The following is a 26906-nucleotide window of genomic DNA, read 5'->3' on the forward strand; positions in this document are numbered from 1 at the left end:
AAATATGCGAGACTAATTTTGACGGTAGTTGTAGATCGTCTTAAGGTATAATATATAAGAGAGTTATCCATAATAATATTATGGCAAATACATATAACACGTATCGGATAAATTTCCAAACTAGTTAATAGTCAAAACATTTCACCCGATCTTCAAAAATCAAAAATAGAGTAAAGAATATTATCATTTGAAGTTATTTTTGTACATATATTTTTGCGTATATTTTTTGTCTATATTCTTATTCCTTTCTGTTGTTTTTATGTTTATTATTATTTGTAAATTCATGTAACTTCTTTTTGGCCGATGTTATCAAATTTTAGTAGAAGGGGTGAAATTATATATGTTTATTTAAATATATATATATATATATTTATATATATAAATGATATAAATGTATATTATTGTCTATTAGTCTTTTGTCTATGTGTTTGTCTATGGATGAAAGATGGCGGTCGTGGCAATGATGACAGAAGTTCTATGAAATTTAAATTTTTGTGACGGCCGGTACGTCGGCGATACAATTTTCGATCATGAGTTATCAATTGAAATCTGTCTATAATTTATAGCATATTATTTGTATAAAATTACTTTGTTCAAACCTAAATACATCACCAAAAATTCCGGAACACTCTAGGTTAGATATTCTGTCAATACACGTATGCAAAAGTATCATCCATACCCGCATAACATTTTACAGTTAGAATGAAGTAAATATATGCGTAATCTTTCATTTGTACGCATGTCATGTTTTGAAATTTCGTTAATTTCTTTTTAGCCTTATTGGAAGTTAAACATGCTGAAAAGTTTTTTATATTTTAGGTAAGATGTTGCCCCTTACCCACCGAGATAATAGGAGTTTATTGAGCAGACTTAAGGATAAGTTTACTGGATGGCTCAGACTTGTATTATCGGACCGGAATTCGAGAAATCTATTTCTATTCCTCGTGCTCAACTTTTCGTTCGCATTTGTAGAGTTATTTTATGGAGTATGGACCAATAGCTTAGGTGAGATATTTTCTCTTCCACTTGCATATATGCACAGGTACTGACAGTATCCTTTGTTGAGGAGCATTATTTTTAGTCCGTGTTTTGAAAATTCAAAGACAAACCATATTTAAATCTAACAATAATTCTTCATGTTACTGCTTAGTCATTTGTGAACAATATGGAATTTGGGAATGTGGTAAATTTATTTTGCGACTCATTTTCCCTAATTATTGAAACACATTTAAAAAAAAAGAAATACGAGTACATATTGCTATCAGCAGGAACTTATCAAATTCATAAGCAATATATATGAGAGATTTGATCATTGCGGGAACATTTTTCAAGGAAATATTTATATTACGGTTCTCTGCAATACATTGGCTTCTCCAGAAACTAAAACGTTTGCATTTTTTTTTTAAAGTTAGAGAGTTTAAAAAAATACAAAATGTTACTTTATCTGCTAAAATAACAGAAGCATTACTGTAAACGCATGAGCTATTGCTTTGTAGATTGCAAGATAATTACTTCAATTTAAATAACTAAATATTAACACATTTGTATGAAGAAGTTGGACCATTCTCCACATCTTGTGATACTATTCTACAGGCAATTTAAGAAGAGACTTTTGATGTTTACACACTCATGAAGTTCTGTAAACATTGACTGTTAAGCGTAAGAAACGAATGCCGTACTTTATTGCTGTAGTTTAATTGATATTCAAATCAATAAAAAAAAGTTTTTGATAAATTTTAATATTAAATTAGATTTTATAAAATATTCCTAGGATGATATGAATTAACCATAAAGCATAAACAAATAAATAATAACGTTAGTCAAACTATGATTACCTCATCATCATCATCATTCCATTTCCGCACTGCATTGGTACACCGATCGCAGTGTATCTCAATTATTTTTGTTACATGAAGGTAAGATGATCAGTCTTACGCTTCAGGTACCAGTCCAGGGAATATGAAATATTTTAGTGTAAAAACACCTTTTTAAATAAATACTTCATGCCAACCATGTCGGGAATCAAACCCAAGACCTCTTGCATAGTAGACGAATGCGCTGACCATTACACCACGAAGCCGACTTATGAGTACCTACTCAGTAAATATTAAGAAAAATTATGCCAGTAAAAACACCTCACAAAATTAACTCAATTATATGTGTAAATGTTTCAGGTTTAATATCAGACTCATTTCATATGTTCTTCGACTGCACGGGTCTCTTGGCTGGTCTTGCTGCTTCAATAATTAGTAAATGGAGATCCAATGACAGATTTTCTTATGGTTACGTCAGAGCCGAGGTCCTTGCTGGCTTCGTCAATGGATTATTCTTACTATTCATCGCCTTCTTTATCATGTCAGAAGCTGTGGAAAGAGCCATCGAACCACCCGAGGTAATGACAAAACAAATAACTAATATCTTATATCAGCCCGAGATCCTAATCATCCGAGTAGCGAAGGGCAGATCAATTTAAGCCCTTAGGGCCTTAATGTTCAAGCTTTCTGTATTATTTTGGTTTCTGTTATTCATTGCCATTATTATGTTATTTCTCTAGAACATTGTTTTGAAAACTTACTAAATCAGTTTAAGTATAGAATCGCTCGCAACCGATACGTACCTACATTAACATTGTACATCACTCACCTGCATGGTTGCATTAGTAAAAAGTGTCAGCACTTATCGCAAGAAAATTTTAATGACTTTCCAACTTTTCAATTTGTGGTGTTGCATTTCCATCTATTTAGCTGAACGATGTTAAATTACTAGGCGCACAACTAAGTTTCTTGAGTTTTTTTTTATCAATAAAAAATTGCATATTTTAAGAGAAATACAAAAATTTGTTTATTCAAAGTATCGCCCCTCACTAGCTATACATTTGTGCCATCTCTCTGGCAATAATACATGAATGCGTCTTTGGACCAAAACCATTCATCCAACCAATTTTACACTTCTTTAAAATTGGCCGAATGTAGGCCAGCTAAGCCATAGGCCATCGACCGGAACAAGTGATAATCAGAAGGGACCAGATCTGGCAAATACGGTAGTAGAGTGTAGTAGCAGATCCCATTTCAGTGTTTTGATAGTGTCCTGGACGATGGAACCATGCATATGTATATGCACTTATTTATAAAAAAACGTTTTATATACCTTCATTTATTTTTTGAAATATATGTGTATTTTGTACTTAAATTATTAATATTGTAATCCCACAGCAAGCACAAGAAATTGCTTCTTTTTTGGTGTGGTATTCCGTTTTGTTTTTGTTTCTGTACTTTTGCTTTATTATGTATTTCTTTTTGTTAACATGTAACTTTTTATTATATTAAATTTTAAAAATATAGTGCTATCTATGTGCGAAACTTGGTTGCTCACCTAGTATGAAGAAAGCAATAGGCCCCGAATAAGATGGCTAATGCTGGGAGATATTGGAAGAAATCTTAGAAAAATCTAATCTTGCATTATTTGTGTAAAGTAACAACAGTAGATGGGCCTCTGATAAGGAAAAATAATTATATTGATTCGTGTGTATATCATTCTACAATTGAATTAAATAATGAAATGAAAAATTTATTAAATAATCATTTGAGTTTATATTTACTAGAGTCTGTGTCATAAGGAAATCCACTTAAAGATTTCACTCATGACTCATAGACTATCCTTTCTAAGTACCGGGATTTTATACATCCAACGAGAGTCCAATTAGACAATCTTAGAAAAAGTAGAAATCTAGAATAGGTAACCAATTTAATATTGTTTGCACTGTGTAGTCCATTTGCAATTTTGCTTAATATGGATTATCAACAATTCCAAGTATACATGATTTTTACGTGAACATATTTGTCTATTCGATCATAAATAAAAAAGGTTAACGTGCAGCTTCTTGCGTCAACACTTTATGATTGTTGATTTGAATAAATAATAAGGAAAACGATACTTTTATTAAAAATAAAACCTTATTACACAATTTAGACACAAATACATAATGTTTACTAGCAAAATATGTGTATTCCATGAGAGCAGTGACTTTCCTTGAAACCCTCTTTATATTGGGTGTTAACATAATTAATTATTTCCATTGTCCAATGAGTTTTCTGTTTTTTCCATATTTAAAAATGAGCACCAAAAGTTAAAAAAAATTATGAAAGGTTAAGAAAATTTTCAGCTCTAAAGATATTGTGTTTGCTTATATGTTACGTATATTATTTTATTTATTTTATAACTGCCTTCAAAATGGAATGTCAAGTAGACGAAAGTGAAAATTTTTGAACGCCACTTTCTGTTCGTGTTCAATTAAAGGAATAAGTCTATGGTAGAGCTGCTCGTGATATTTACGCAGTGTATGGTGAAGATGTTATGAATTATTGACTAATTTGTTGTAAAATAATGAAGGAGAATACAGTTGTTGGCGTTTTTTTTTTCGCGAGCCGCTTTATTTCATTGATTGAACGCAAACAGAAAGAGGTGTCCAAAATGCTTACTTTTATCTACTTGACATTCCATTTTGAAGGCTTGTAATCAAATAAAAATAATATATGCGACATAAAAGCCCTTACCATTTTTTAAAACATTTGATGCTCGTTTTTACATTTGAAAAAAACCTTCAAAACTTATGTTAACACGCAATACATAAAAAAACTTTCAGACCCTACGAGGAAGTCTGTATTTGGTTAGGATTTTAAACGGCACACACCTTCAGCACAATTTTATGGTTCATTAAAGGTTTCAATTCCCAGTTCGAAAAATACCACATTAGAGGGTTTTACATCTAAAAGAAAAAATGTGTAATAGTAATAAATTGTTTTTTTGTTGCAGGTGAAACATGAAAGGCTCTTTTTGGTTTCTGTATTGGGCTTCCTTGTTAATTTGGTCGGTATATACGCCTTCCAACACGGACACGGCCACTCGCACGGGGGAGGACACGGGCACTCGCACGGGGGTGGCCACGGACACTCGCACGGAGGTGGGCACGACCATCCCACGATAACCACTCGCACGAGAACCATACGCACTCGGACATCAGTCTGGAGATCGAGACTCTCAGTGGTAACTCGCACATAATGAAAGGAGTTTTTTTGCACGTGCTAGCCGACACTTTAGGGTCTGTCGGAGTTATAGTTTCCGCTCTTTTGATGCACCAATTCGGATGGATGAGAGCTGATCCCATTTGCTCCATGTTTATCGCGATACTGATTGCATTAAGCGTCCTTCCACTGTTGAAAGAATCCGTGATGATTCTTATGCAGAGGCAGCCGTCGTCGTTGGACCGAACCTTAGCCCACTGCTATCAGAAGGTCACCGGGCTGGCCGGAGTCTATTCTGTCCAAGAACCACATTTCTGGACACTGTGTACGGACTCGTACGTGGGGGCTCTTAAATTAGAAGTATCCAAAAATGTCGATCCCAAGTATGTAGTGACCCAAACACAAAGGATATTTGCTGCCGCCGGTGTAAGGAGAGTGGTAGTTCAATTGGACTACAGCGCCATGTGATTGCGCATTATATTATGACTGCGACCGATCAAACATTTGCTTACGAATAAAAATTGTGCTATTTTCAGTCTGTGACAGTGAAAGAGACAGTTGATTTGTTAGTGCTGATGATTGTATATTTATATATTTTATAATATCAATATTTGTTACTCTACGAATTCCCCCGAATGGGTTTAGCCTTCCGAACATTCCTTAATAAGGATAGTATTTACAGCATCATACAAGGACAACACATGTAATGTATATTTGGCAATGTAGTTACATTACAATTAGATAAATAAATATTTTTTTATGCATGTGTCAAAACACAACATTTTAGTAGAATACTGTATTTGACTTCAGGTAGGTAACGGATTTTTAAAAAATGTGCAGTATTGGGATAATTTCAATCCCACATGTTAGAAATTCACATTTTTATTCACTATCTTTGCGAAGCCAGAATCTAGTATGTACATAATATTTTATTAGCTTTTTATTACAGTATATATCAAAAAAAAATTATTCCTTCTTCTAAGTTACATTCCATAGCTGCCCGGTTGTTCCATATCGCATATTATATTTTACTGTATATTATAAGACAAAAAATTTAAACGTATTACAATAAATCTTAAATTAATAGCAGAATTGTTTTTTTCATACATTGATTGTATTTTATGATGAGAAATGTTTTATAGAGATGAAAATCTATTTAGTATTATTATTTGCTCCTTTATGACCTGCGAATATCTTAGATTTTCACAAATTATTTTAATCACTGTAAAAATAAAAATACCTGTGGGTTACTTTGGATTTTATACATTTGTCACTATACAGTTAGTATTCATTGTGTGCAATTAGAAGTTGTTATACAAGATTTTAAACTACATATTATTTAGATAATTTGTAACTAATTCTTTCTCCGCATGTGTGTCAAAGTACCTACATTTATTATTATAGTACATATTGATTTCAATAAACATTTCATTTAACAAAAACAATATTTAATCTAATTAATTTAAATAATGGCTCATGTCTCGTAGGATACCTGTTTGCACAGTGCACGTTTAAACTGTATTAAGCTTAGATTATATCATGTCTGTGAATTGTTAAGTGTAAAGACCAAAAAATAAATCACCGAGACCTCCTTTTACAAATTAACAAAATTTTACACCAAGTACAAAAACTTTAAAAATTCTTGGGAAAATAATTAGATGCTGCCTCGATTATCTGTAATTCTGACACTATAAAAAAGGTAATAACAAATCTTTATTTAGAATATTCGATATGAAGTAAAAAGTGATTTTGAGGAAAATTGACAAATCAGTTGGTTAATAAATACATAATACTTTAGATACACAGATCAATCCTAACTATATTGTGTTTGTGGGAGATAATTTTGTTTGTTTTATTGCCAAATAAAAACGATCAAATACGTAACTTGTGTTGGCTTTTATTTTGTTCAATACACAACTAATGTATTTTTCTGTGATTGAAGTACTTGTTGTACATTTGAAAAATATGCTAAAATTAGCTATCTTATCTATGTATAATCTATAATCGATTACACTAACATAAATCAGTTTCAAATGTATTAAAAAAAAACATGCAACTATGAAACTGGCATTAATTAGTTAGGGGGTTATATTGGTTGTTTTATTTCTCGATAAATAAAGGCACTGAGAATTATAAAATATAAATCCTCTATCTATCATGTTGTACTATTTAAGCTAAAGAATGTTATGATTGTATTGTTTTGGGTAAAAATTTAAAGTGTTGTTTTGAAGTTGGATTTGGCTATTTGTTTCAGTACAAGGTTTACAATGTTTTATATCTAAATCTTATTTTGTTTTACTCATAACATGTCTTTAGTTCAAATTAAATGTATGTATTTAGCGTTTTTTTGCATTTTATTGGTGTAGCTATATTATATTATATCTCACAAGCATGTTTGACTCTGACAAACATTTAAGATAAAACATAGATGTCACAATATTTACTTACATACCTATTTTTTTACCAATGACATACAAATATAGTATTATACGGAAAATCTATAAAAAATATCTGCTTCTGCATGTAAATGAAAGGTTTCATAAGTTATTTGTTTTAAATGTTTGTAGCACTAACTTTGTGGATCATTGTAATGTATAATTCCTTTGAGAATTAAAAATACTCTATTTTGTGAACCACTTTATTTGTTTATACAACTTACTACTTCCGTCAACAACACGTTGCCCGCTTCAGGGTATTTTAACAACTAAACATACATAATATACAAAAGAAACAGTGAACAAATTAGTGGGTGTCTATAAGGCAAAACAAATAAAGTGGTTCACAAAACAAAGTATTTTTAATTTTCAAAAATATTATGTTTCATAAGTTCATTAAAAACTTGAACCTGCTTTAAAGTATAATTTCAGGGTTTTTATGTCTTGTAAGACAAGTTTTCAATTATTTTCTAAAAAAAATTTTTTGAAACTTCTTGTTTACAGAACCCGGACTGAAAAAGAGTCCTTAGGGATGTGTAGTATTGAATAATTACAAATATGTAATTTTATTTTAACAAATATGTGCAAGCATAGCTTCTATGGGAAAAATTCTAAAAAATAACATGTTAATTTTATGTCATCATTCTATATCGTTAGACAGCAAAACTATCATATCGTGTGTTGTCAATTTGTAAAGTTCAGATTTTCTATGGTCAATTTTCTTCAGAAAATTTATCAGTTAGAGGGTGTTAGACCTTGATTTATGGATTTAGGGATGACGGCTTCTAATATGGGAGTTGTGTAAAACAAGTCGATATGAAATTATGAATAAGCCATTTTGTTGAAATAATAATTGACTGTTCGAATATTTAAAAGGTATTTGGTTGAAGAAGTATCTTGTATCGATGAGCCGCTGTATTGCTAATTTAGAAGGCTTAAATTAAACAAAAAATATTTAAACTTTACTATGATCCGATTCGTTCGACAATATTATATGTAATGGAAAAAAAATACATCCACTCTGCATAGTTGTTAAATAAAATATTTCTTACAGCTAACTTATTTTAATTTTACATTTAGCCATTATTGATTTAGGAGAATTGTACTATGATCAATTTTGTTTTATTTCTTTGTTATAAATGAATATAACTGTTTTTTTGGTTGTGTTAAATTATATCCTTAGTTTACTAGGTATATCAAATAGATTCATTTTAAAAGGACATTGATGATAGTGAGACAATCTAAATTACTATATTGTGTCGATAACAATTGCGAAAACCATTCAAAATTACTCTCAGAAAGATGCTATCACTTTTTATAACGTACCTTTTTTATACTTTTACTTTCCGAGAGTAAGTTTTCTGAAGATCATTTTGCTGATGTACTTAGCGTTTATTTTGAATATTTTTAAAGTTTCTGACTTTTTTTTAAAAACACTGGGTTAATAAATAGATCTGTATCTAAGAACTGACGGAAGACAATTAAAATGATGAATACTTTTAAAGATTTAAGCTATTACTAAATATCCTCCAAATATTTGTTTCTTCGTTGATTCCATGCAGGTTGCTTATTCCTTGATATACATAGAGAATTGGGTTAACCTTTGTAAAGGCCATAAAGTGAAATAATTGTTGTATTTTTGTCAAAATTATTCAAATTTAAAATTGCATGAAGAAATAATAATAAAGCAAACCATTTTGAGGAATTTTTTTTTTGTTGTAACTGGCCTTAAGTTGTCGATCCAATTTGTGTTATAAAAATTGCTATTTGAGGATTTGTTACTATTGGTTATTTAATAAAAACACTTAATCATCACACATTATTTTAATTAAATTTTTTCTACTTGCGAATTCTGAAAATATATCCCTTGTAATCTTATATCACCGTTGCCTAAAATCCTGTGACTTTTAACAATTTCGGTGATTTTTAATTTGTGCCCATAAGGGCCAAAACAAACTAACTCGCAATTGGCATATTAGTTATTCATGATATTAAGGTGCCTTCACACCTGTTCAATTAGCCATGGCAATTCAGTGTGGCTTTATAAATCAATATATTTTGCGTCACGCAGGTATAGATGGGCCGGGCCGTAAAGGAGACATTTGTACTTTATGGTAAAAATAAATGTAAATATTTATATCCTTTTGTGAATTGGAACCAAAATGTTTGACCAAATTTGGTTTAAAAAAGAAATGTTTGGACTTTTAATTATATTATTATTATGATTATGTAAAATTATATTGTGTTTTTCTGTACATAAAAGAATATCTAGAAAAGCAATTGGTTATTTCATTTCAATCGCGTTGAATCACGATTAATATTGAGATGTTTATACATAAAACAAGGGGGTACATGAAAAATCTATAAAATTGTAATCCAAGACAGACACGTGTTGTGTTTTTATTATTTTTGCGTACTTCTACAGGTAATAGCGTGATGGTATTATCAGTAGAGATGGTAACCTAGAATGGTGAAAAATGTACAACTCAGAAATGAGCGGGTTTAAGCCGAGTTGTAGTCCGTTGGCTAGTGTTGCGGACTCGCAGATCAGAGGCCTGAGGTTCTAACCCTGCTTTACAACTTTATTTCCATTTTCTAACAGTGAGTCTTACCAGAACCTCTTTACACGCTACAAAAATTAATTTAAAAAATAAAATAAACAGTTTAATAATTAATTAAACAGTGAAAACAATAACAACGCTATTAGTTTTTGGAATTCCCTACATCACCCGTATTATAGCAATACTAGTATGTTTATAGATACAGCATTTTATATTAACATCAATTCCATTAGTTGAGTTACATCGTGTGAATTCAATTTAATATTTTTATTGTTGTTACTTCCCAAGATATTGTAAAAGCTTTTTTTAAATGTCCCACAAGAACAAGTTTGTGAATTTGATTAAAAATAATAAACTTCCCACCAATTTTTGTATTATTCTTACTATTAGTTTGCGAGGAATGTAACAAAATATCTAAAAAAACTTAAGTCATTCATTTCAAAACCAGTTTTTTAAGATACAGCATATTGCCATAACACGGGAGACAAAACTCTTTTACTAGTCGCAGAGAAGTTTGTACAAGGGAAGAGTAAATAAATAATGTTTGTTATAATTTTTCTAAATATTTTGCTGTCATGTTTTATTTTTAATAAAATTAAGGTAGGTACAATAAATAGTAAACAATTTTTTTTTGATCCTGAAATGATTTTTATTCAAGGAAACCTAGAACATATCCCCCATGTAAAAAGAGGTTCTGGTGTATTAACAACTTTTTGTAAATGGTCCCAAAAATGGAAGTATTTGGGTTAAACAAGAGAACATACAATACATTACTTAAAATTACAAACAGCCAAAAGACATAACTTTATCATTAAAAGCCAGTTTTATTTTCAACAAACTTTTTATTTTATATAAAATTACATTACAATACATTAAGACCATTTTGCAGACACAACTTTCATACACACTATTTTACTGTATCATAATGAAAAAATAATTTAGCTTTGTTGCCTCCACACAACACCGACAATTTTAATTGTGATATTTTTAAATTACTCTTGTCTAACATAATGATGCCTCGAGACTTATCATTTGTGACATTACTGAAAATTTTAATGATGCCCACAGCACAGAGGTTTATGTAATTAAATGGTTCGGGGGAGGGGTAACTAGGAAAGTGAAATGATACGTATGTTTCTTGATTTGTATGAACCCTTTCAAACGAAATAAACGCAGTCTCTTCAATAAGCGAAGGTTTACTCTATAAGTTTCTTGGCTTTGAAGAATCGCCTGAGATACAACACTTGCCATGTGGCCAGACCCAAAAGACAGCACATCGAGAAAATACTGAAGAAGAGCACTCGGTTATTTGTTGATTCTGAAAGAAATACAAGTTATATTTATACTATGGAACCACAATTATTTTCAAAAAATCATAATGGAAATCCGATTAAAGACGCCCAATTTCATCTGCTGTCTTCAGACGTGCGGTATAAAAATATGATAACTATTTTTGAAAAACTCAAAAGGTACCGACACAGAAAATTTAATTCTGTTACTCCTTCATAAAAAAAAAACAAGAAAATTGATTCAGTTTTGGGGCTCGGAAAACGGTGCTACGAAACGTTGATTTTAGTCAGGCATAATTGGTCCGACACATGTCATATATGCGCAGTATTAGGGAGGCATTTGCGAGAGAGTGACAGAAAAGAAACGTTCATCACATATCCTCTTGACATCTTAACGTATAAAAATAGTAAGTAGGTTAAATAATTCAGTCGGATAAATCTCACTATCATCAATAAAGGTTCAGTTCTTTTACTTCACAAAAGTCAACAGATCAGAGAGTTGAGGAAATGTGGATGTTTAATCAAAGGCATAATGGTATATGTTACACAGATTATAAAGTGGCCACTTACACCAGCCAATGACAGGTCATAAGCCCTGTAAATGCCGAGACTTCCATATTCGCTTCTGGAAAATTTTCTTCAGCTCTTTTGTAATATGTTAATTCTTATAAATAACTACTAAAACGTATGCACTTTTAGAATAATCTTTTAAGACTTGAATATTTTTTCAAAGAAAATACAACATTAATCCGCTTTTGTTAACTGTAACACAAAATATGTGTAAAATACGGGGAAATCGCCATTATGGCAGGTAATTGATAAAGGTCAAACCGCACTAGAACGTTGCTGCGCTACACTTCACTGTCGAACAAAATAGACGACTCTGGTGAAGATATTATCACAGTGTCGTTGCATTGTGAGGAGGAGCGACGCTCTAGTGCGGTTTGACCTTAATGACGTAAAAATAACAAAAAGTAAAAAGGTTTACAATTGCATATTTTATTGAGTAAAGTAAGTCTTACTAGACTACTGAGAACAAACTGTCAAACGGATGTACAAAAAATACAGGTTGGATAGTTGAGTTTACGAATAAGATAGAACAAAGTCTATTCTTGCCAAATCACTAAGAACTAACTACTGATGAACAACGTAAATTATTTAACTTTATACAATTTGATGTAGAATATAAAACAAACCTTGAGCTTGCAGAAAAAACTAATTTTTATTCAACATGTAAAACAAGTTATTAATTTTAAATGTTGCCTTAAAACTCTTTTAGAAATGCTTTTCGGGAACATTAAAACTACTCGGATGATACGGGCAGATGTGTATTGAAAAAATATACATAGACTCTATGCAATTATTTCTGCATCATTGAATGGATTAAATTGGTGTTAATATTATATATATATTATCTATGTGTGTTCAATACCGCGGATTAACCATTTGTCAAAATGTTCAGGAGGGCCAAAAAACTTTTCGGTTTCGTAAATAAAGAGATAAAAATAAATTTAAATGCACTTTATTTTGAGTTGTTGATATAAATTAGAAAATCTATTTTACTATCGTATGCAAAGTTATTTGTGGCAGTTACGTATGGCTTATTTACCGTATGGGATTTAAGGGCTGTTTGGATGTGGAAAATACAATAGATATGACAATATGCTCATGTCCCAGCTCAGTGAACATCCTCGACAGAACGCTGGGACAATACGGAAATTCGGCCACAGCTTACACGTGGGCGCCGCGAAAATGAATCCACGAAAGCGTTTATTACGAGTGGATTCACAAAAAATATTATTAATTTTAAATCAAGATGTATTGGAATTGTTAAAGGACGAACTAAATAGTAAAACGGATTGTTTTCTGCTGCCATTTTTTTGGGGCACGTTGGCCCCGCGCTATGGTGGGGGTAATCATTGTTCTGCGGAGATAGCCTGCCCGTCTATCTCGTTGGTGATGTCTCGGGACAATGTTTTGTCTAACAAATTGCTGTTTACACGTGTACAACGGTTGATTCTTGGGTAAAAACAATATTGTATTGTCTACGTGTAAATGGCTTTTTTAGGATATACGCGGCATTACTTTGCTTCTTTAGTAGGGAGGATTCATTCACGGTATTACAGTCTATAATTCAATTTCGAAATTAAAATATAGAAACAATGTGGCTTGTCCCATTCAGTTAAAAATGTCAAAAAAACATATTTCAATTTGACACTTTGGTATTGAACTTACAAACACGATATAGTAGACTGTTAAACAGACTGTATCTGGTTGGGTGTGAGATATTACTTCAAGTAATAAGCTGGCCAGAATGCATTTATTTTTTATACTAAGTTTAAAATAAATAAATATTTGGCTGTATCATTAATAATTATTGATTGGTATTCTGAACAAATTTTAAAACAAACACTAACTTAGAATAGAGATGTGGTGGTATACAAAAAAGTTTGTTTTCTCGTACCATTTGTGTCTCTCATTTCCTCTTCAGCTTTGCGCATAAAGGCAAAATCTTGCACAATGGATTCTGTAAGGTCTTCTAGTTTCTTCAGTTCAACTTCCATAGGCTTCAACTTGGCGGCTTCTCCAATCTAAATAGCAAATTATTATTAGATATATACACACTCAAAGGATTTTTATTTTATTTTACTAAAAGAGAAATACTTGAGTTATTATTATTTACTCAAATATTAAAATTTTCAGACCATTTCCTAAAAGTCATAAATAACTTGTGGTGGAAAAATGAAAATCGAGTTGTGGTATTTAAACCTCGGGCCATTGGCTCGTGAGTCCATAATAATACCACGGGACCACAACACGGTTTTAATTAAAACGGAAGTTTACACCGTCATGATCGTAGGACAATGACACATGTGATTTTTTCAACTTTACACGAGAGAAGTTGAATTTTTTTTTGACACTTTAAATCACAATTTAATAAGTAAAACAGCATTTCATTTGATATTTGGGTTAGATCCATTTATTTAAAAAATTTCAAACTTAGAAAAAAAAATATGAAGGAAAGTCAATGCCGCATTTTTCACACATCCGTCGTCGTTCTACGATCACGACGATACGAGTATGAAAAATAAAGAGCAAGCCGAAACATTATCAATAAAATTATTAAACTTCGTACAGTAGCTTTCATAAAGCTTTAAATTCACAATTTTAGAAATAAATAATACAGATTATTATGGGCAAACCTTAGATTATATAACAATACGTAATTTCATGCAAAATGACATTCTATGCCAGTACAACTTTTAACTAAATGAATCATATTCATTTGAATGCTTTTCTTTCATTAAATTTTTTTTATGATAGAATTTCATTTTAAAGTATTTAAATAAAAACTAAAGTTAACCTAACTACCTAGTGATAAACTAAAAAGCATGTTTACAAACAATTATTTTGGTTAACACATATTTAATTTTTCTTTCCATGAATAAATCAGCAGGAAGTTTGAAATAATTAATATCCTTAAAAATATATTCTTAATACAAAATAAAATTCATGCTTCAAACAACTCAAAACTTCATGCGTAGTTAAAAATATATACTGTCATAGTGCTGGCAATAGTGATTTTTCTTTTTTGAAAGTATTTTTAATTCCTCATAATTGGTTTCAACGAAATATACTTAAATATTGTTTTCAAAATAAAATGACATATTTTTCCTTTTTGTTTTCAATAAAAAAATCTTTTTTGAAAATCCATCATGAAAAGATACATTGTTTAAATTTTCTCCTTAATTTTTCTTCAAATGTTACTTAGCGCAAAGATGACATTTTAAAAACATGAGATTGTAAACAAATAAAAACAGCAAACAAAATGTGTGCTTATGTTGAGATTAAAATAAAGGTTTTGTTTTTTTCCATTAGAATCACAACTGAAATGGATTTTTTCATCATAATTCCCTTTCCGCACCTAATGGTGCATTGGTACACCAATCGCAGTGTATCTTGATTATTTTTCTTACATGAAGGTAAGGGGATCAGTCTTACACTTAAGGTACCAGTACAGGGACTAATGTTGTAGTGTGAAAACATTATTTTAAATAAATATTTCATATCAACCATGCCAGGAATGGAACCCGAGACCTCTCGCATGGTAGGCAAACGCGCTGACCATTACACCACGAGGACGATATTTTTTTATTATTAAAAAAACTCTCAATTGCAAATAAACTATTTTGTTAATTTGGGTTGCATGCTTAAAAATGAACTTGAATCAGTGTATTACAATGTAATATATGTAAAACACCAAACAAATGTTGATGGATATTTTTTGTTAAAGGGGACACACTGTATTTATGGCAATTTCTTTTACCCACTGCTAACAGTTGGAAGATTGACCCAGACCATAGAAAAAAAGAAAGAAGTGAGTATTTTGGCCAATGGCGTATAATTAAATAGACACGTTTCAAGCGCATAATAGGTATTCATAAATTTTAATTCATAAAAATTTAAAAAATTGCATACATCGTAATAAGACCAATACTAACCAGAAAAACGTCGTCACTTGTGATAAAAAAAATGCTTTAATAGTATAAATGCAGTGTTACAACTGTGGAAAACATATATCGTTTCATTAAAAAACATCTAATTTATTGATTAAAAATACTCTTAAAGCACATTTTTTTATATTTTTTAACATAAATAATGTCAATAATACACTGAGAGCCAGTGTCGTTGCTATGGTAACAATGATAACTAAGGAAATATGTATATCTTTTTATATGTAACGTGATTTGCTGTCTCCTTATTTCGAATTATCGAGGGCAACACAACATTTTCCAACATCTTAAATATAGCTAGTATAGGAATAAGGGGTCTATTTATGTCAGTGTATTTTGGCTAGCAGAAAAATAAAAAAGCTAGACAAAAAAATTAAAAACTTTAAAAAATCATAGCGCTGATAATACATCAAAATTAAAAATGTTTTTTTTGGCTTAGTTTAATAGTCTATTAACAAATTAAAAAACCACTGAACTTTTTCATTAAATTAATATTTTCTGTTGGCTATAAAAATATCCTCCAGTTAGGATTAAAAACTAGTTTATTTAAACGTGTTGCAATTCTAGATTTGTTATCTTTCAAGAAAATAAATAGACTTATATATTTATGGAATGATTACAAATAACATTATTTGTTTTTTATGATTTTTACAAATATTCTGTTGGATGCCTCTTGATATTATTGTCGAAATAGAAGAATGACAAAATGTAAATAAATTCTCACCCCCTCATAGGCCTTGGCTTCAACTCCTCGTTTTAATACAAGTGCGATTTCTTGTGGCTGCCCTCTCATGTCTGCAAGTAAGGCAATTAGTTTTTTCTTGTATTATTACTACTTTAGTCGGCATTCAGTGTTTTTATTTCCTGATTAAGGTATTATAATAAATAGAATATCACTAACACTTATTTTGGCAGAACAGAAAAATATTTTTACGCATTTGATGGTTAAAAAGGCTTCAGATTCCCAAACAAAAATATTTTTTTGTTTTTTTAAAAAGTTTATTATGAATTGCAATAAGAATGAAAAATATGGTAAAGCAGTTTTAACTGAAGGCTGTTTTACTAGTGTTAAGTCATGAGAAAAAATGAGATCACATTGCCAAGAATGGGGATAAGTTATGTGTCAAGATGTGTCAAGCATTATGTAAGGCTGAGACAGGCATTATTGACAATATCAAGAAAAGAGTTCTGTGCTGGTTTGGAGATGTAGAGCGAATGGACGGCTTAAAAGATCTACAGTGCTAATGTTGATGGATGGAGAAAAAAAGGAAAACTGGGAAAGACAAGATATAGCATGACCGAATCCAACAAATACTTGAAGATGGACATGTCGGAACGATCGGTGCACGTGCATTAGAAGATGAATGGATGTAGAGGAAGCGAGGTCTATATGCAGACAGAGTGATATGGTGTTCTAAGTTAGAACACCATATCCATACCCCAGGGTAATAATAATACCCCAGGGTTACAAAATTAATATTGATAATATGAATATAAATTATGTGGACGAAATAAAGTATCTCGGGGTCTACTTGGATAGATATTTAAATTTTAAAAAACATACTCAATATGTAACAAAAAAAAATTCATTTATGGGAAGATTACGAAATGTAATAGATTTAAAAAGTAGTATTCTTATATATAAAACAATAATATGGCCACACATTAATTACTGTTCTTCCATTCTTTTCTTATGTAATGAAGGAGAAATTCAAAATATACAAATTCTTCAAAATAAGGCAATGAGGATTAAACTAAAAAAAAATATATATTCTAATGTAGAAAGAATGCACAAAGAAATTGGCTTGCTCACAGTAAAGCAACAAATTAAACATAATGTGGCAATTTTTATACATAAAATAATTAAGGGGATGAATAAAATAAAAACAATAATAAAATTTAACCAACAATGTCATACATATGAAACAAGGGGTAAAAAAAAGATACGATTACCAATGAGGAAAAAAACAGAATCTCAAAACTCGTCGCAGCAACTCGAAATATTATTTTCACTGTTTTAAAAAACAAACCGCACTACAGCTGCGCTGCACTCCTTGGCACTCCATACACGATTTTGTCGCGCGGCATCGCTGAAGTGCACCGACGCTGTGGTGCGGTTTGACCCCTAAGCTAATAATTTTGTCAAATAATTATTGATGATTAATATATGCCTCTTAGAATTGCAATAATATAGATATAAACTTTTACACATTTTTGATATAATTGTAAGTTTAGAGATCATCAAATTGTATAATCTCAGTACTTAACTGGTAGTGTTCACAAATTTAGCAATGAAATATATTATAACAGCCGTTAAAAGTGAATACTTACGGGGTGGAACACGAGAAATGAAGCAAACCTCGAATGTGTCATATGTTTCTGTCACAAATGAAAACTTTCCTTTGGATATGTTATCCTTCTGCGCGAGGATGTGTCCTTTTGTATCTCTTACCTAATGGCAATAAGAAAATATAGATTCAAAACACAATTAGAACACAGCCTTAGTTCAGAAAAGACCGGTAAAATTGCATTGACGTGGTGAATAGACAACTGTAAATGCAAACTTGACATATTGACTTAGGATAACCTCAAAACAAACCTTATTTATTTCTTAACAGAACACCTGGAAACAAATAAAGTCATCGCACCCAACACCAAATTGACACAAAATTAAACTTACAATATAGTCAATTTTCTGACCGGGCGCTTCTTCTATTTCATAATCGCCAGTGACGAGAACATTGGTTTTTAAATCTTCTTTCAAACATTTTTGTGCATTAGGAGCGTGGCTCCACATTATGGCGTGGGCATTGGAAAATAAAAGAACCAATATGCATAATAAATAACTAATATCCATTTTTGAGCCGGCAAGAAACAGCGATACTATCTAAAGTTATTTTGAGTTTTCATTGAACACAAAATCGACAAAATGACAGCACGAAAACCGATGAGGTGGCCCGAAGTGCAATAATACCAGATGAAAAAAAAAGCCACCTGACATTATCAAAGTACCTGACTAATATTTTTAATTTTAATTTTATTTTGTTATTTTTAGAATTGGAAAATGAAAAATAATGTAATTGCTTTGAGTATTTTGTTTTCAAGTAGTAATATTTAAAAATATAATGTGTAGTAATTTACGTTTATATAAAGAGTACTTGAAAAATATTATTTTTGAAACGTCTCGAGATTATTATTACTACACATTTAGAAATATTATACAGTAAAACAAAATAAAATAACATTAATACAATACAACTATTTTTAAAGGCATATATTTTTTTTTTAGAGAAGGGAATATAGGCATCATCCACAGCAATTTGGAAAAGCAAAGTTTATTCCGTGATGACACGGATGATGACTGAAGTAATATTCTTAATCATCTCCATGTTTGAACTTCTACATCTGTACCTACGATTTTTTCATACCCTGTTTCACTAGCATGCTTAGTTTGCGAAGTTATTACATAAACTATCCAAGAATAGATTACACTCCTCGATAGGATATTTCTTATTTATATTTCCTTCCTTAAAAATGCCTTCTTTTTCTGTTGAAATATCTGTCTAAAAGGTAAAAAAATCACTATCAATTTTTCTTCAAAGAGATAAATAACCAGACCCTAAAAATATTAAAAATTAATATTGGTCAACGTGGGCAAACAGCCTCAGACACCCGACCTCCTCACCTTACCCTACCTTAGCTAACTAGCTAGTTCAATATGAAAGCCATAACTGGTGGGTAGGATACGTACCTAATTATAATTGACCATAACATGGTGACTAATAGTGTTAATATGTTTATCTCCCCAAGATGTAAATCACAACAAGAGTGAATTTATTTTGGATCTCTAATTCGAGATAATCGTTATGTCTTTCGTCCTTTCTCAATATTGTCTGACCTTACTCCCGTTTCCCAACTTGTGCAATGTCATATCTTTTTTTAGAATATTTATAGGGAGAAAATACAAAATACACGTGGAATAATGAATGGAACAATCAAAATACCTACTAAAACAATGACTATTACAAAATAAGAACTTCTTAATAATTAATATTTAAAATAATCAGTAGGTATAATGGATGGGGAGGTACCTAATATCCGAATTGAGATTCGTAATTATTTTGAAATTTGAACCATCGCCATCGCATCGTTAGTCGCTAGTTAGATTCGATATAAGTATATTAAAATCCAAAGCAGCGGGAATAGATAATATAAAATGTGTGATGTCAAAAACCATGTCTCGGTTTCAAGTCCTATAATTACACGCCTTACAAGTATTATTTCACTGACTTGTGTGATTCCGAAGATGCCTAAACATAACATTGTCAGACCAATCTACAAAGAGGGAGATCACTACATTGTTAATAATTTTAATATAAACTGATTTCACTTTTACCAGCCATTGAAATAAAATAGTTTGTATTTATTTAGATATTTTTATTAAAACATGTAATATTGCAGATCGTTTTCACATAGTTTTCGGAAAAAAAGAGTAGTTATGACTTGCTGCAAAATTTTGCACACTCAATAAGTTATCCATAATGATAAAAAAAACTGCATTAACAACTACAACAATACCTTACAACAACAACTTAACAACAATAACTTAACAAGTTTTCTATAATAATAATAAAAAACTGCATGATTGAACGATGTACATTATCTGTACCTTAAAAGATAAACCACGGGAGTCACATTGAACTAAATGTTCAGAAAACAAGATTTTGTGATTGTGCGATTTCCAAAACATCATAACTTCAGAACCAAATGAGATAATTTCAACCTATGAAGAACTTTCAATGTAAAATAAGAAATATTTTACATTGAAAGTATACCGCGGTATAGCGTGCATTTATTACGCAAAAACGCACTATATCGCGCTAGAAATGCGTTCGGAATACCAGCTCAGTAGCTTAATCACAAATAACTATCGACGCGCTAATAAGCGACGTGATAACAATTTCTCAACATGATGGTTTATCGTATTCGCGATCACAATGCAACATCCGTGAACATCTAATATTAAATGCCAAAATACTTACGTTTCGCGACGTATAATCCTGCTGCGCAATCACATATTTGAATTTCACCGGTGTAAATGTGGAAAATATTTCAAAACTGCTATTTTTATTTATTTATTAATTATTTATCATGCTATTCATTGCATTTAGCCGGCGGTTGGCAAGCCAAATGTCAAGAAAAGCAGTCGCCATAGTAATTGTAATTTGATTTTCACTTTTTTGTATTAGATACTCCTTACTATTCTGCAATTGCGATATATTGTATATATTTTTTTAAGAAACGCCGATTTTTCGCCAATGAATTGCATTTATTTACGAGAAAAACAAAAAACAAACCAACACGAGCGTTGACTTAGAGATTACACACGCGTTGACTTATGACTGCGATAATAGGTTAGCATGTTCATTGTGATCGCTTAAATGCTTAGCATGTTTTTTAAGCACGTCGATAGTTATTTGTGATTGAACTACAGGGCCGCGATTATGAACGGCTATGTTTATCGGTATATACTGAGACGGAATAAACTAATGTCGATATTTATGTATAAAAGTATGAATATTTATATGAAAGTTTAAAGTATCTTCGTCGTTAACCGGTAATTGAACATGTTTAGAAAAAAAATTGTAAACAAATTCTATTTTTCATTTAGAAAACTTAATTTTACTTTGTAGATAAAATTGAAGATAAATTTCAACTGTTTTATTCATGGAAAAAATAGCTGATTGCGATAATTTTTGGATTTTTAACTTCCAAACGCCAAAATGTGGACTCTTTTGTTTTATCCTCTAAGGTTCCTACGTATTATTACGCCCACGACAAGTAAAATGTAAACATTCATTTTTCTTCTTCTTCTTAAGTCAAATGTCAAGATTTACACAAATTGTATTCGGAAGGTGTATATCATAATTATTATCTGGTACAAGTTTGTGCTTACTTTGCCAAAATACATTTGGTGGGCTGGAAATCCAATAGAGATCAGAGTTAATTTTAGTTTCAAAATCACCCACAAAGACAAAGATTCTGAATGTCGCGAAATGCCAAGAAAATCAAAACATTCTCGAATTTATATTATTGTACACACGTTATCGTCTGAAAATGTTCAAGGTGTGAAAACAAATAGGTATGTACCTACATATTATTATATATCTAGATGATGCTTAATAAATTTACATTGTATAATTTTCGTAATCCTCAAGGGTGCTTAACAAAAGCGATTCTACGCAATTAACTTAATTGACTCAAAATTTAAGTCAAACGTTTCACATATTACAACAGAGATGAAGAAATTTTTTGAGAAGGTAATATAGAAGTCTAGGCATCTACAGGGCTTATGACCTGTCATTGGCTGGTGTAAGTGGCCACTTTACACACTGTGTAACATTCACCATTCTGCCTATATTTGAACACCTATATTCCTTCAATTCTTTCATCTGTTGATGTTTGTGAAGTTAAAAAGCAGACTAGACTCCCATATTACCTTATCTAAAAATTTCTTCATCTCTGTTGTAATATGTTAATATTAACACCTCCCCAGGGAGTTGAATCCAGTCCATGTCTACAAAAATTTGGACAAGCTCAAAATATTGTTGTCAAAATATTCAGTCAAATATTTTTTCTTGTCATTACATTATTAAAATGATTAAGAAAAGAGGTGGGCTAGTTTTTTCCCGAAACAGCGCTTCACTTTAACAGTTCAGCATTCCACGCCTTAGAGCCTGCGACAGCAAATGTACGTTCACCAAATTTAGTGCACTGGTTGCGTACGTGTAATATGACTTTCAGATGTAGATGATTTAAGCTAGAGATTCAACTATTTCATCTGAAATTTATTTATTTATTTATTCATTCAAAATTACACTTGTTTACGTGTTCATTAACTTATTAGGGCTTTTTAGGCTATGGCCCGTGTTAAGCCATAATAGTTAACAAGAATTAAAAATATACAGTAAAATAAATTAAATTATCATAACATGTGATGCAATAGAATTGCAATCCAGATAAATGTAAAAATAGTAAATAATGAAATTCCATAGAAGATAACATAAAAAAACAATCAGATATAAATTATATTATTATATATATAATTATATATAGTTGAAGGAATGTGGATGTTCAAACATGGGCAGCATTGTAAATGTTACACAGTGTGTAAAGCGGCCACTTAAACCAGTCAATGGCAGGTCACAAGCCCTGTAAATGCCTAGACTTCCATATTCCCTTCTCAAAAATATGTTTCCTCACTGTTGCAACAAATTTAAATATGAATAACTCCCTAGGCAGAAAATCCAGCCAGGATATACTCAAAACATTGTTAAAATGAACAGCTTCCTTGGGGGTTGAATCTAATTTTTTATCGAAGTAAATTTAATAGAATATTATTTTTTAAAGTAAACAAATAAGTAACTATCCCTGTGAAGTAAATATAAACCTTGTACATTAAAAGCAAGGTAAAAATAATGCAAGCTTCTATATAAAATAAAATAATAAAATATCCTCTGTGGATTCGTGTTTTTCCTGTTGTAGCAGGTGATCGGATTAAATAGAGATTCTTCAGTTTTAATTGAGACTAAGCGAATCATTTTATTCATCGGTAGACCTGCGTAGATTCCATTACAATAATTGCCTTATGACACCTTGTTTAATTTTTGGTAGTACCTACATAGGTCACTACATCGGTGCCCAACTGCAACGAATCTCGATCATTTGATAAGTGAAGGCAAGCTGATCGATCTCACGCTTCAGTTTCAGTCAGTGGTGTAGTCGGGCCGGAGCGCACCGGAGCGGCGCTCTGGCACTTTTTATCTGAGCGGAGCGGCGCTCTGTCTCTGGTCAGGAACAAATATTACGTTTCAAAAAAATATTTACTTAAGTCTCTTCAAACAATTCGAAACAACAACAAACGTATTTATTGCCGATAACTGGCAAAAGTCTAAACATGTGTCCCTCCCCCCTCCCCCGCCCACTTCCATTAAAGTTCACCGTAGTGGCGGCGGTGCACTACGGTACTTTTTTATTTAGGGCTACACCACTGGTTTCAGTCCAAGGACTATAGAATAATACGGTGACAATCGCCTCTTGAACGAAATATTCCAAGTCGATCCGGGAATCTAACCCGAGGCCTCTGGCATGGCAGGCAACCGTTCTAACCGATAGGTACACCGTACACCACAAGGCGCGCTTACCTCGTCTTAATTTTCTTTACTTGAGAGTAGCCATCGAGTCTAAGGTATTCTTTATCCGCCGAGACACTACATAAACATGAATTAATTGCATAAATATTTATATTACGTAAAATTTATATTTGAAGCACTAACTTCGCGGTTATTCATCATAATAAAATACGTATAAAACAACTTTGGTTTTAACCGGTTTCAAAGCTAGACAAGCGTCTTTATCAAGGTATGCATAACTAATCTAGGAGTACTAATGGATGAACATCTATGCCGGCGAGCTCATACTAATGAATTAAGCCGCAAAATATTTTTCAGTCTACACTTACTTAGAGGGTTGCAAAAATTCTGACATTACTACTACCCATTCTAGATTACGCTGATGTTTCCATGACTGATTTAAGCTGTGAGCAACTCGGTAAACTTGAAAGACTTCAGAATACATGCATAAGGTATATTTTTGGCCTTAGGAAATATGACCACATTTCTGATTATCGTAGGCAACTGAAATGGCTCAAAATTAGGCAGCGGAGAGACTATCACTCCCTCTCACTTCTGTTCAATGCACTTCATAGTCCTAACGCTTCTATATACCTGCGTGAAAAATTTAAACGCTTTTCAGTTCATGCTTTACCTCTTCGTTCTAATTCTCAATTCTCTTTTAATACCCACCCAAAATTCCTCTTTCTTCTCTTACTCGTATAGTGTCCATGCGGCTCGACTGTGAAATCATCTCCCATCCACCATCAAAGATGTTACTACAGTGTCTCTGTTTAAATCACGTCTGAAGAAACATCTCCTTTCTCTTCCTTAATCTCTCTTCTTTTCCTCTTTCCTCTTTTTCCCATTAAATAATAACAGTATTGATTTAAGGTAATTTAAAATACATTTGTTTCTAATTTTATATATCTTTAGCTTTTTTTATCTTTCTTTTCTATTGAATATGTTTTAACTTGAATTATAAAACTTTTGTTTTATTGGTTGGTTGGAAGAAATTGCCACTTGGCAATAAGCCCGCCAATGTACAATTAAAATTATGTACAAAAAGTTTAATAAATAAAAATAAAAGAACTAATGAATTCTACACTATTTTATTTTTTACAGTGATTTATAAATATTACATCGATACATATGGAGCTAATAAGTCAAGTCATTTTGTCATGTTCTTAAGATGGGAAATGTGAAGTGAGATGGGTACGATCTTTAAAACTAGACAGCAGTGGACTAAAGAAAATATTGTTTATTTGTTTTTTTTCTTATTATAAATCCCTTTTTTAATTTCAAAGACAAAAAATAAAATAGGATAGAATTCATAAGTTAAGTATACCTTGATAAAAAAGCTTGTGGAGCTTTGAAACCGGTCGAAAGAAATAAAAAAAGTGGTAAAAAACAAAGTTGTTTTATATTTATTTAATTTATATGACGATTTATTTAAAGCTAGAAGCGTACATAAAAGGGATGAAACTAAAAGGGGTTTACATTACAGGCGAATTAGTATTTACACTATTTCTCTAAAACTTTACATGTATTCGAATTTTAAATAAATTTGAATAAATAAAAATTTGTATTTTTAGTTTTTTTAACCCCATGCTAAGAAGCCCAATTTGTTGCAATTGGTGAATTACATCTCTTGAAACACGCGTAGTAAAACTCTAATAAGGAAGTTCAGTGGTTTTTTAAATTATTTGTTAAAAGACTATTCAACTAAGCCAAATTTTTTTTTTTCAATTTTTATATATCGTTTTATCAGCGCTACAATTTTCGAAGGTTTTGTATTTCTGAAATAACTCCGCGTGTGAAATCAAAGGTTCATTTCCGCTTATTCTCATTCAGCTCTTCCCATTGGTCCAGAAACAGCGAGCAGTCCGGAAATCTTCCATAGCTCTTATCTAATAGGTTGATTCATATAAACCAGTGACGTCATTCAAAATAGTGCGTTTTTATTAAAATATTTTTATTATTTTTTTCGTACATTTTAAAGAAACTTTGTCATACGATTAAATGCTCTAATTTTTACCCCGCGCAAGAAAATATTTTTTGTATCCAATTTCCCGTAGGGCTGAAATTCCTCATTATCAGGATTAACGAGAGCCAGATTTTATTGCTTTCGAAATGATACGACGAATTGGAGTCGAATTTAAAATTTACTTGAACATGTCAAGCAAACTTAAATGTACAATTAAATAAAAATTCAAAACTTCTTTATTTTATAATAAAGAAGTTTTATAACGAAGAAAACGATCTGGATATTTGGCAATCCGGATGACTGGAGTTCGGATAAACAGAGTTCTACTGTATGAAAATTACTAATATGTTTTTTAAAAAAAAAACGACAATTCACCAATCAGCAGAACTCACCGAGGAGAACTTGAGAAATTTAAAAATTACAAAACTTTTAAAAATCACAGCGCTGATAATATGATACATGAAAAAATACTACATTTAATTGGCTTTGTTTGATAGCCTTACAAATAATTAAAAACCACTGAATTTTCTCATTTAAAAAATCATGTATGACAAACACTGAAAACTATGAAATATTTAAGCGAAAATTTCCAAACATGTTTGCACAAAAGCTCCCATTTTCTTCAATGACGAGCAATAAACATCTGTAGACCAAAAATAGAAAACGAGTTTCCTGATGATTCGACGTTTATTATTGCCTAAAAACAGCGAGAATTGTTTACATCTCGACTGACGTAGAGTTTCCCTTTGACGCGTTAGAGTTGCCCGCCAAACTTCCGCTATTTTTCATTTTTAGCCTACCTACGCTTTCGAGGGGCGGAATATTTCGTTCGATACGTCACTCACCACTCACCAGATTGTTGTCATAGGCACACATTTTTGGCAAGATTGTCTATTTATTGTCACCAAACTTGTTATACTATAAACGT

General features: G+C 31.3%; 2 protein-coding genes across 2 annotated transcripts; one reads left to right on the top strand and one right to left on the bottom strand.

The window, feature by feature from the left end:
• Window positions 1–496: 496 nt before the first annotated feature.
• Window positions 497–5630, top strand: LOC148283073 (zinc transporter 7-like). Its single transcript, XM_088224110.1, is given in 5 exon segments — window positions 497–634; window positions 820–1005; window positions 2175–2392; window positions 4813–4975; window positions 4978–5630. Coding segments are annotated over 4 exon segments (1074 nt in total). The 5' UTR covers window positions 497–634; window positions 820–824; the 3' UTR covers window positions 5490–5630.
• A 5011-nt stretch (window positions 5631–10641) lies between these two features.
• bai (Transmembrane emp24 domain-containing protein bai) lies at window positions 10642–18774 on the bottom strand. The gene is made up of 5 exons (XM_088224111.1): window positions 18501–18774; window positions 18152–18272; window positions 16545–16615; window positions 13771–13897; window positions 10642–11335 (listed from the first exon to the last, which is right to left on the bottom strand). Exons 1-5 carry the CDS (start codon window positions 18675–18677, stop codon window positions 11214–11216), a joined length of 618 nt encoding a protein of 205 aa, XP_088080237.1. The 5' UTR covers window positions 18678–18774; the 3' UTR covers window positions 10642–11213.
• Window positions 18775–26906: the final 8132 nt, after the last annotated feature.

Source organism: Micrasema longulum, unplaced genomic scaffold, assembly GCF_059751315.1.
Source record: "Micrasema longulum isolate JH-2025_06_02 unplaced genomic scaffold, ASM5975131v1 h1tg000262l, whole genome shotgun sequence".
Lineage (NCBI taxonomy): Eukaryota > Metazoa > Arthropoda > Insecta > Trichoptera > Brachycentridae > Micrasema > Micrasema longulum.

Excerpts from the sequence above, each read along its gene's own strand:
- bai (XM_088224111.1), bottom strand. The coding sequence starts at position 18,677 with ATGGATATTAGTTATTTATTATGCATATTGGTTCTTTTATTTTCCAAT. Across the intron at positions 13,898-16,544 it reads AAGCCAAGGCCTATGAGGGG|ATTGGAGAAGCCGCCAAGTT; the intron begins GTGAGAATTTAT and ends TTTGCTATTTAG. Across the intron at positions 11,336-13,770 it reads GGAAATGAGAGACACAAATG|AATCAACAAATAACCGAGTG; the intron begins GTACGAGAAAAC and ends TATTTCTTTCAG.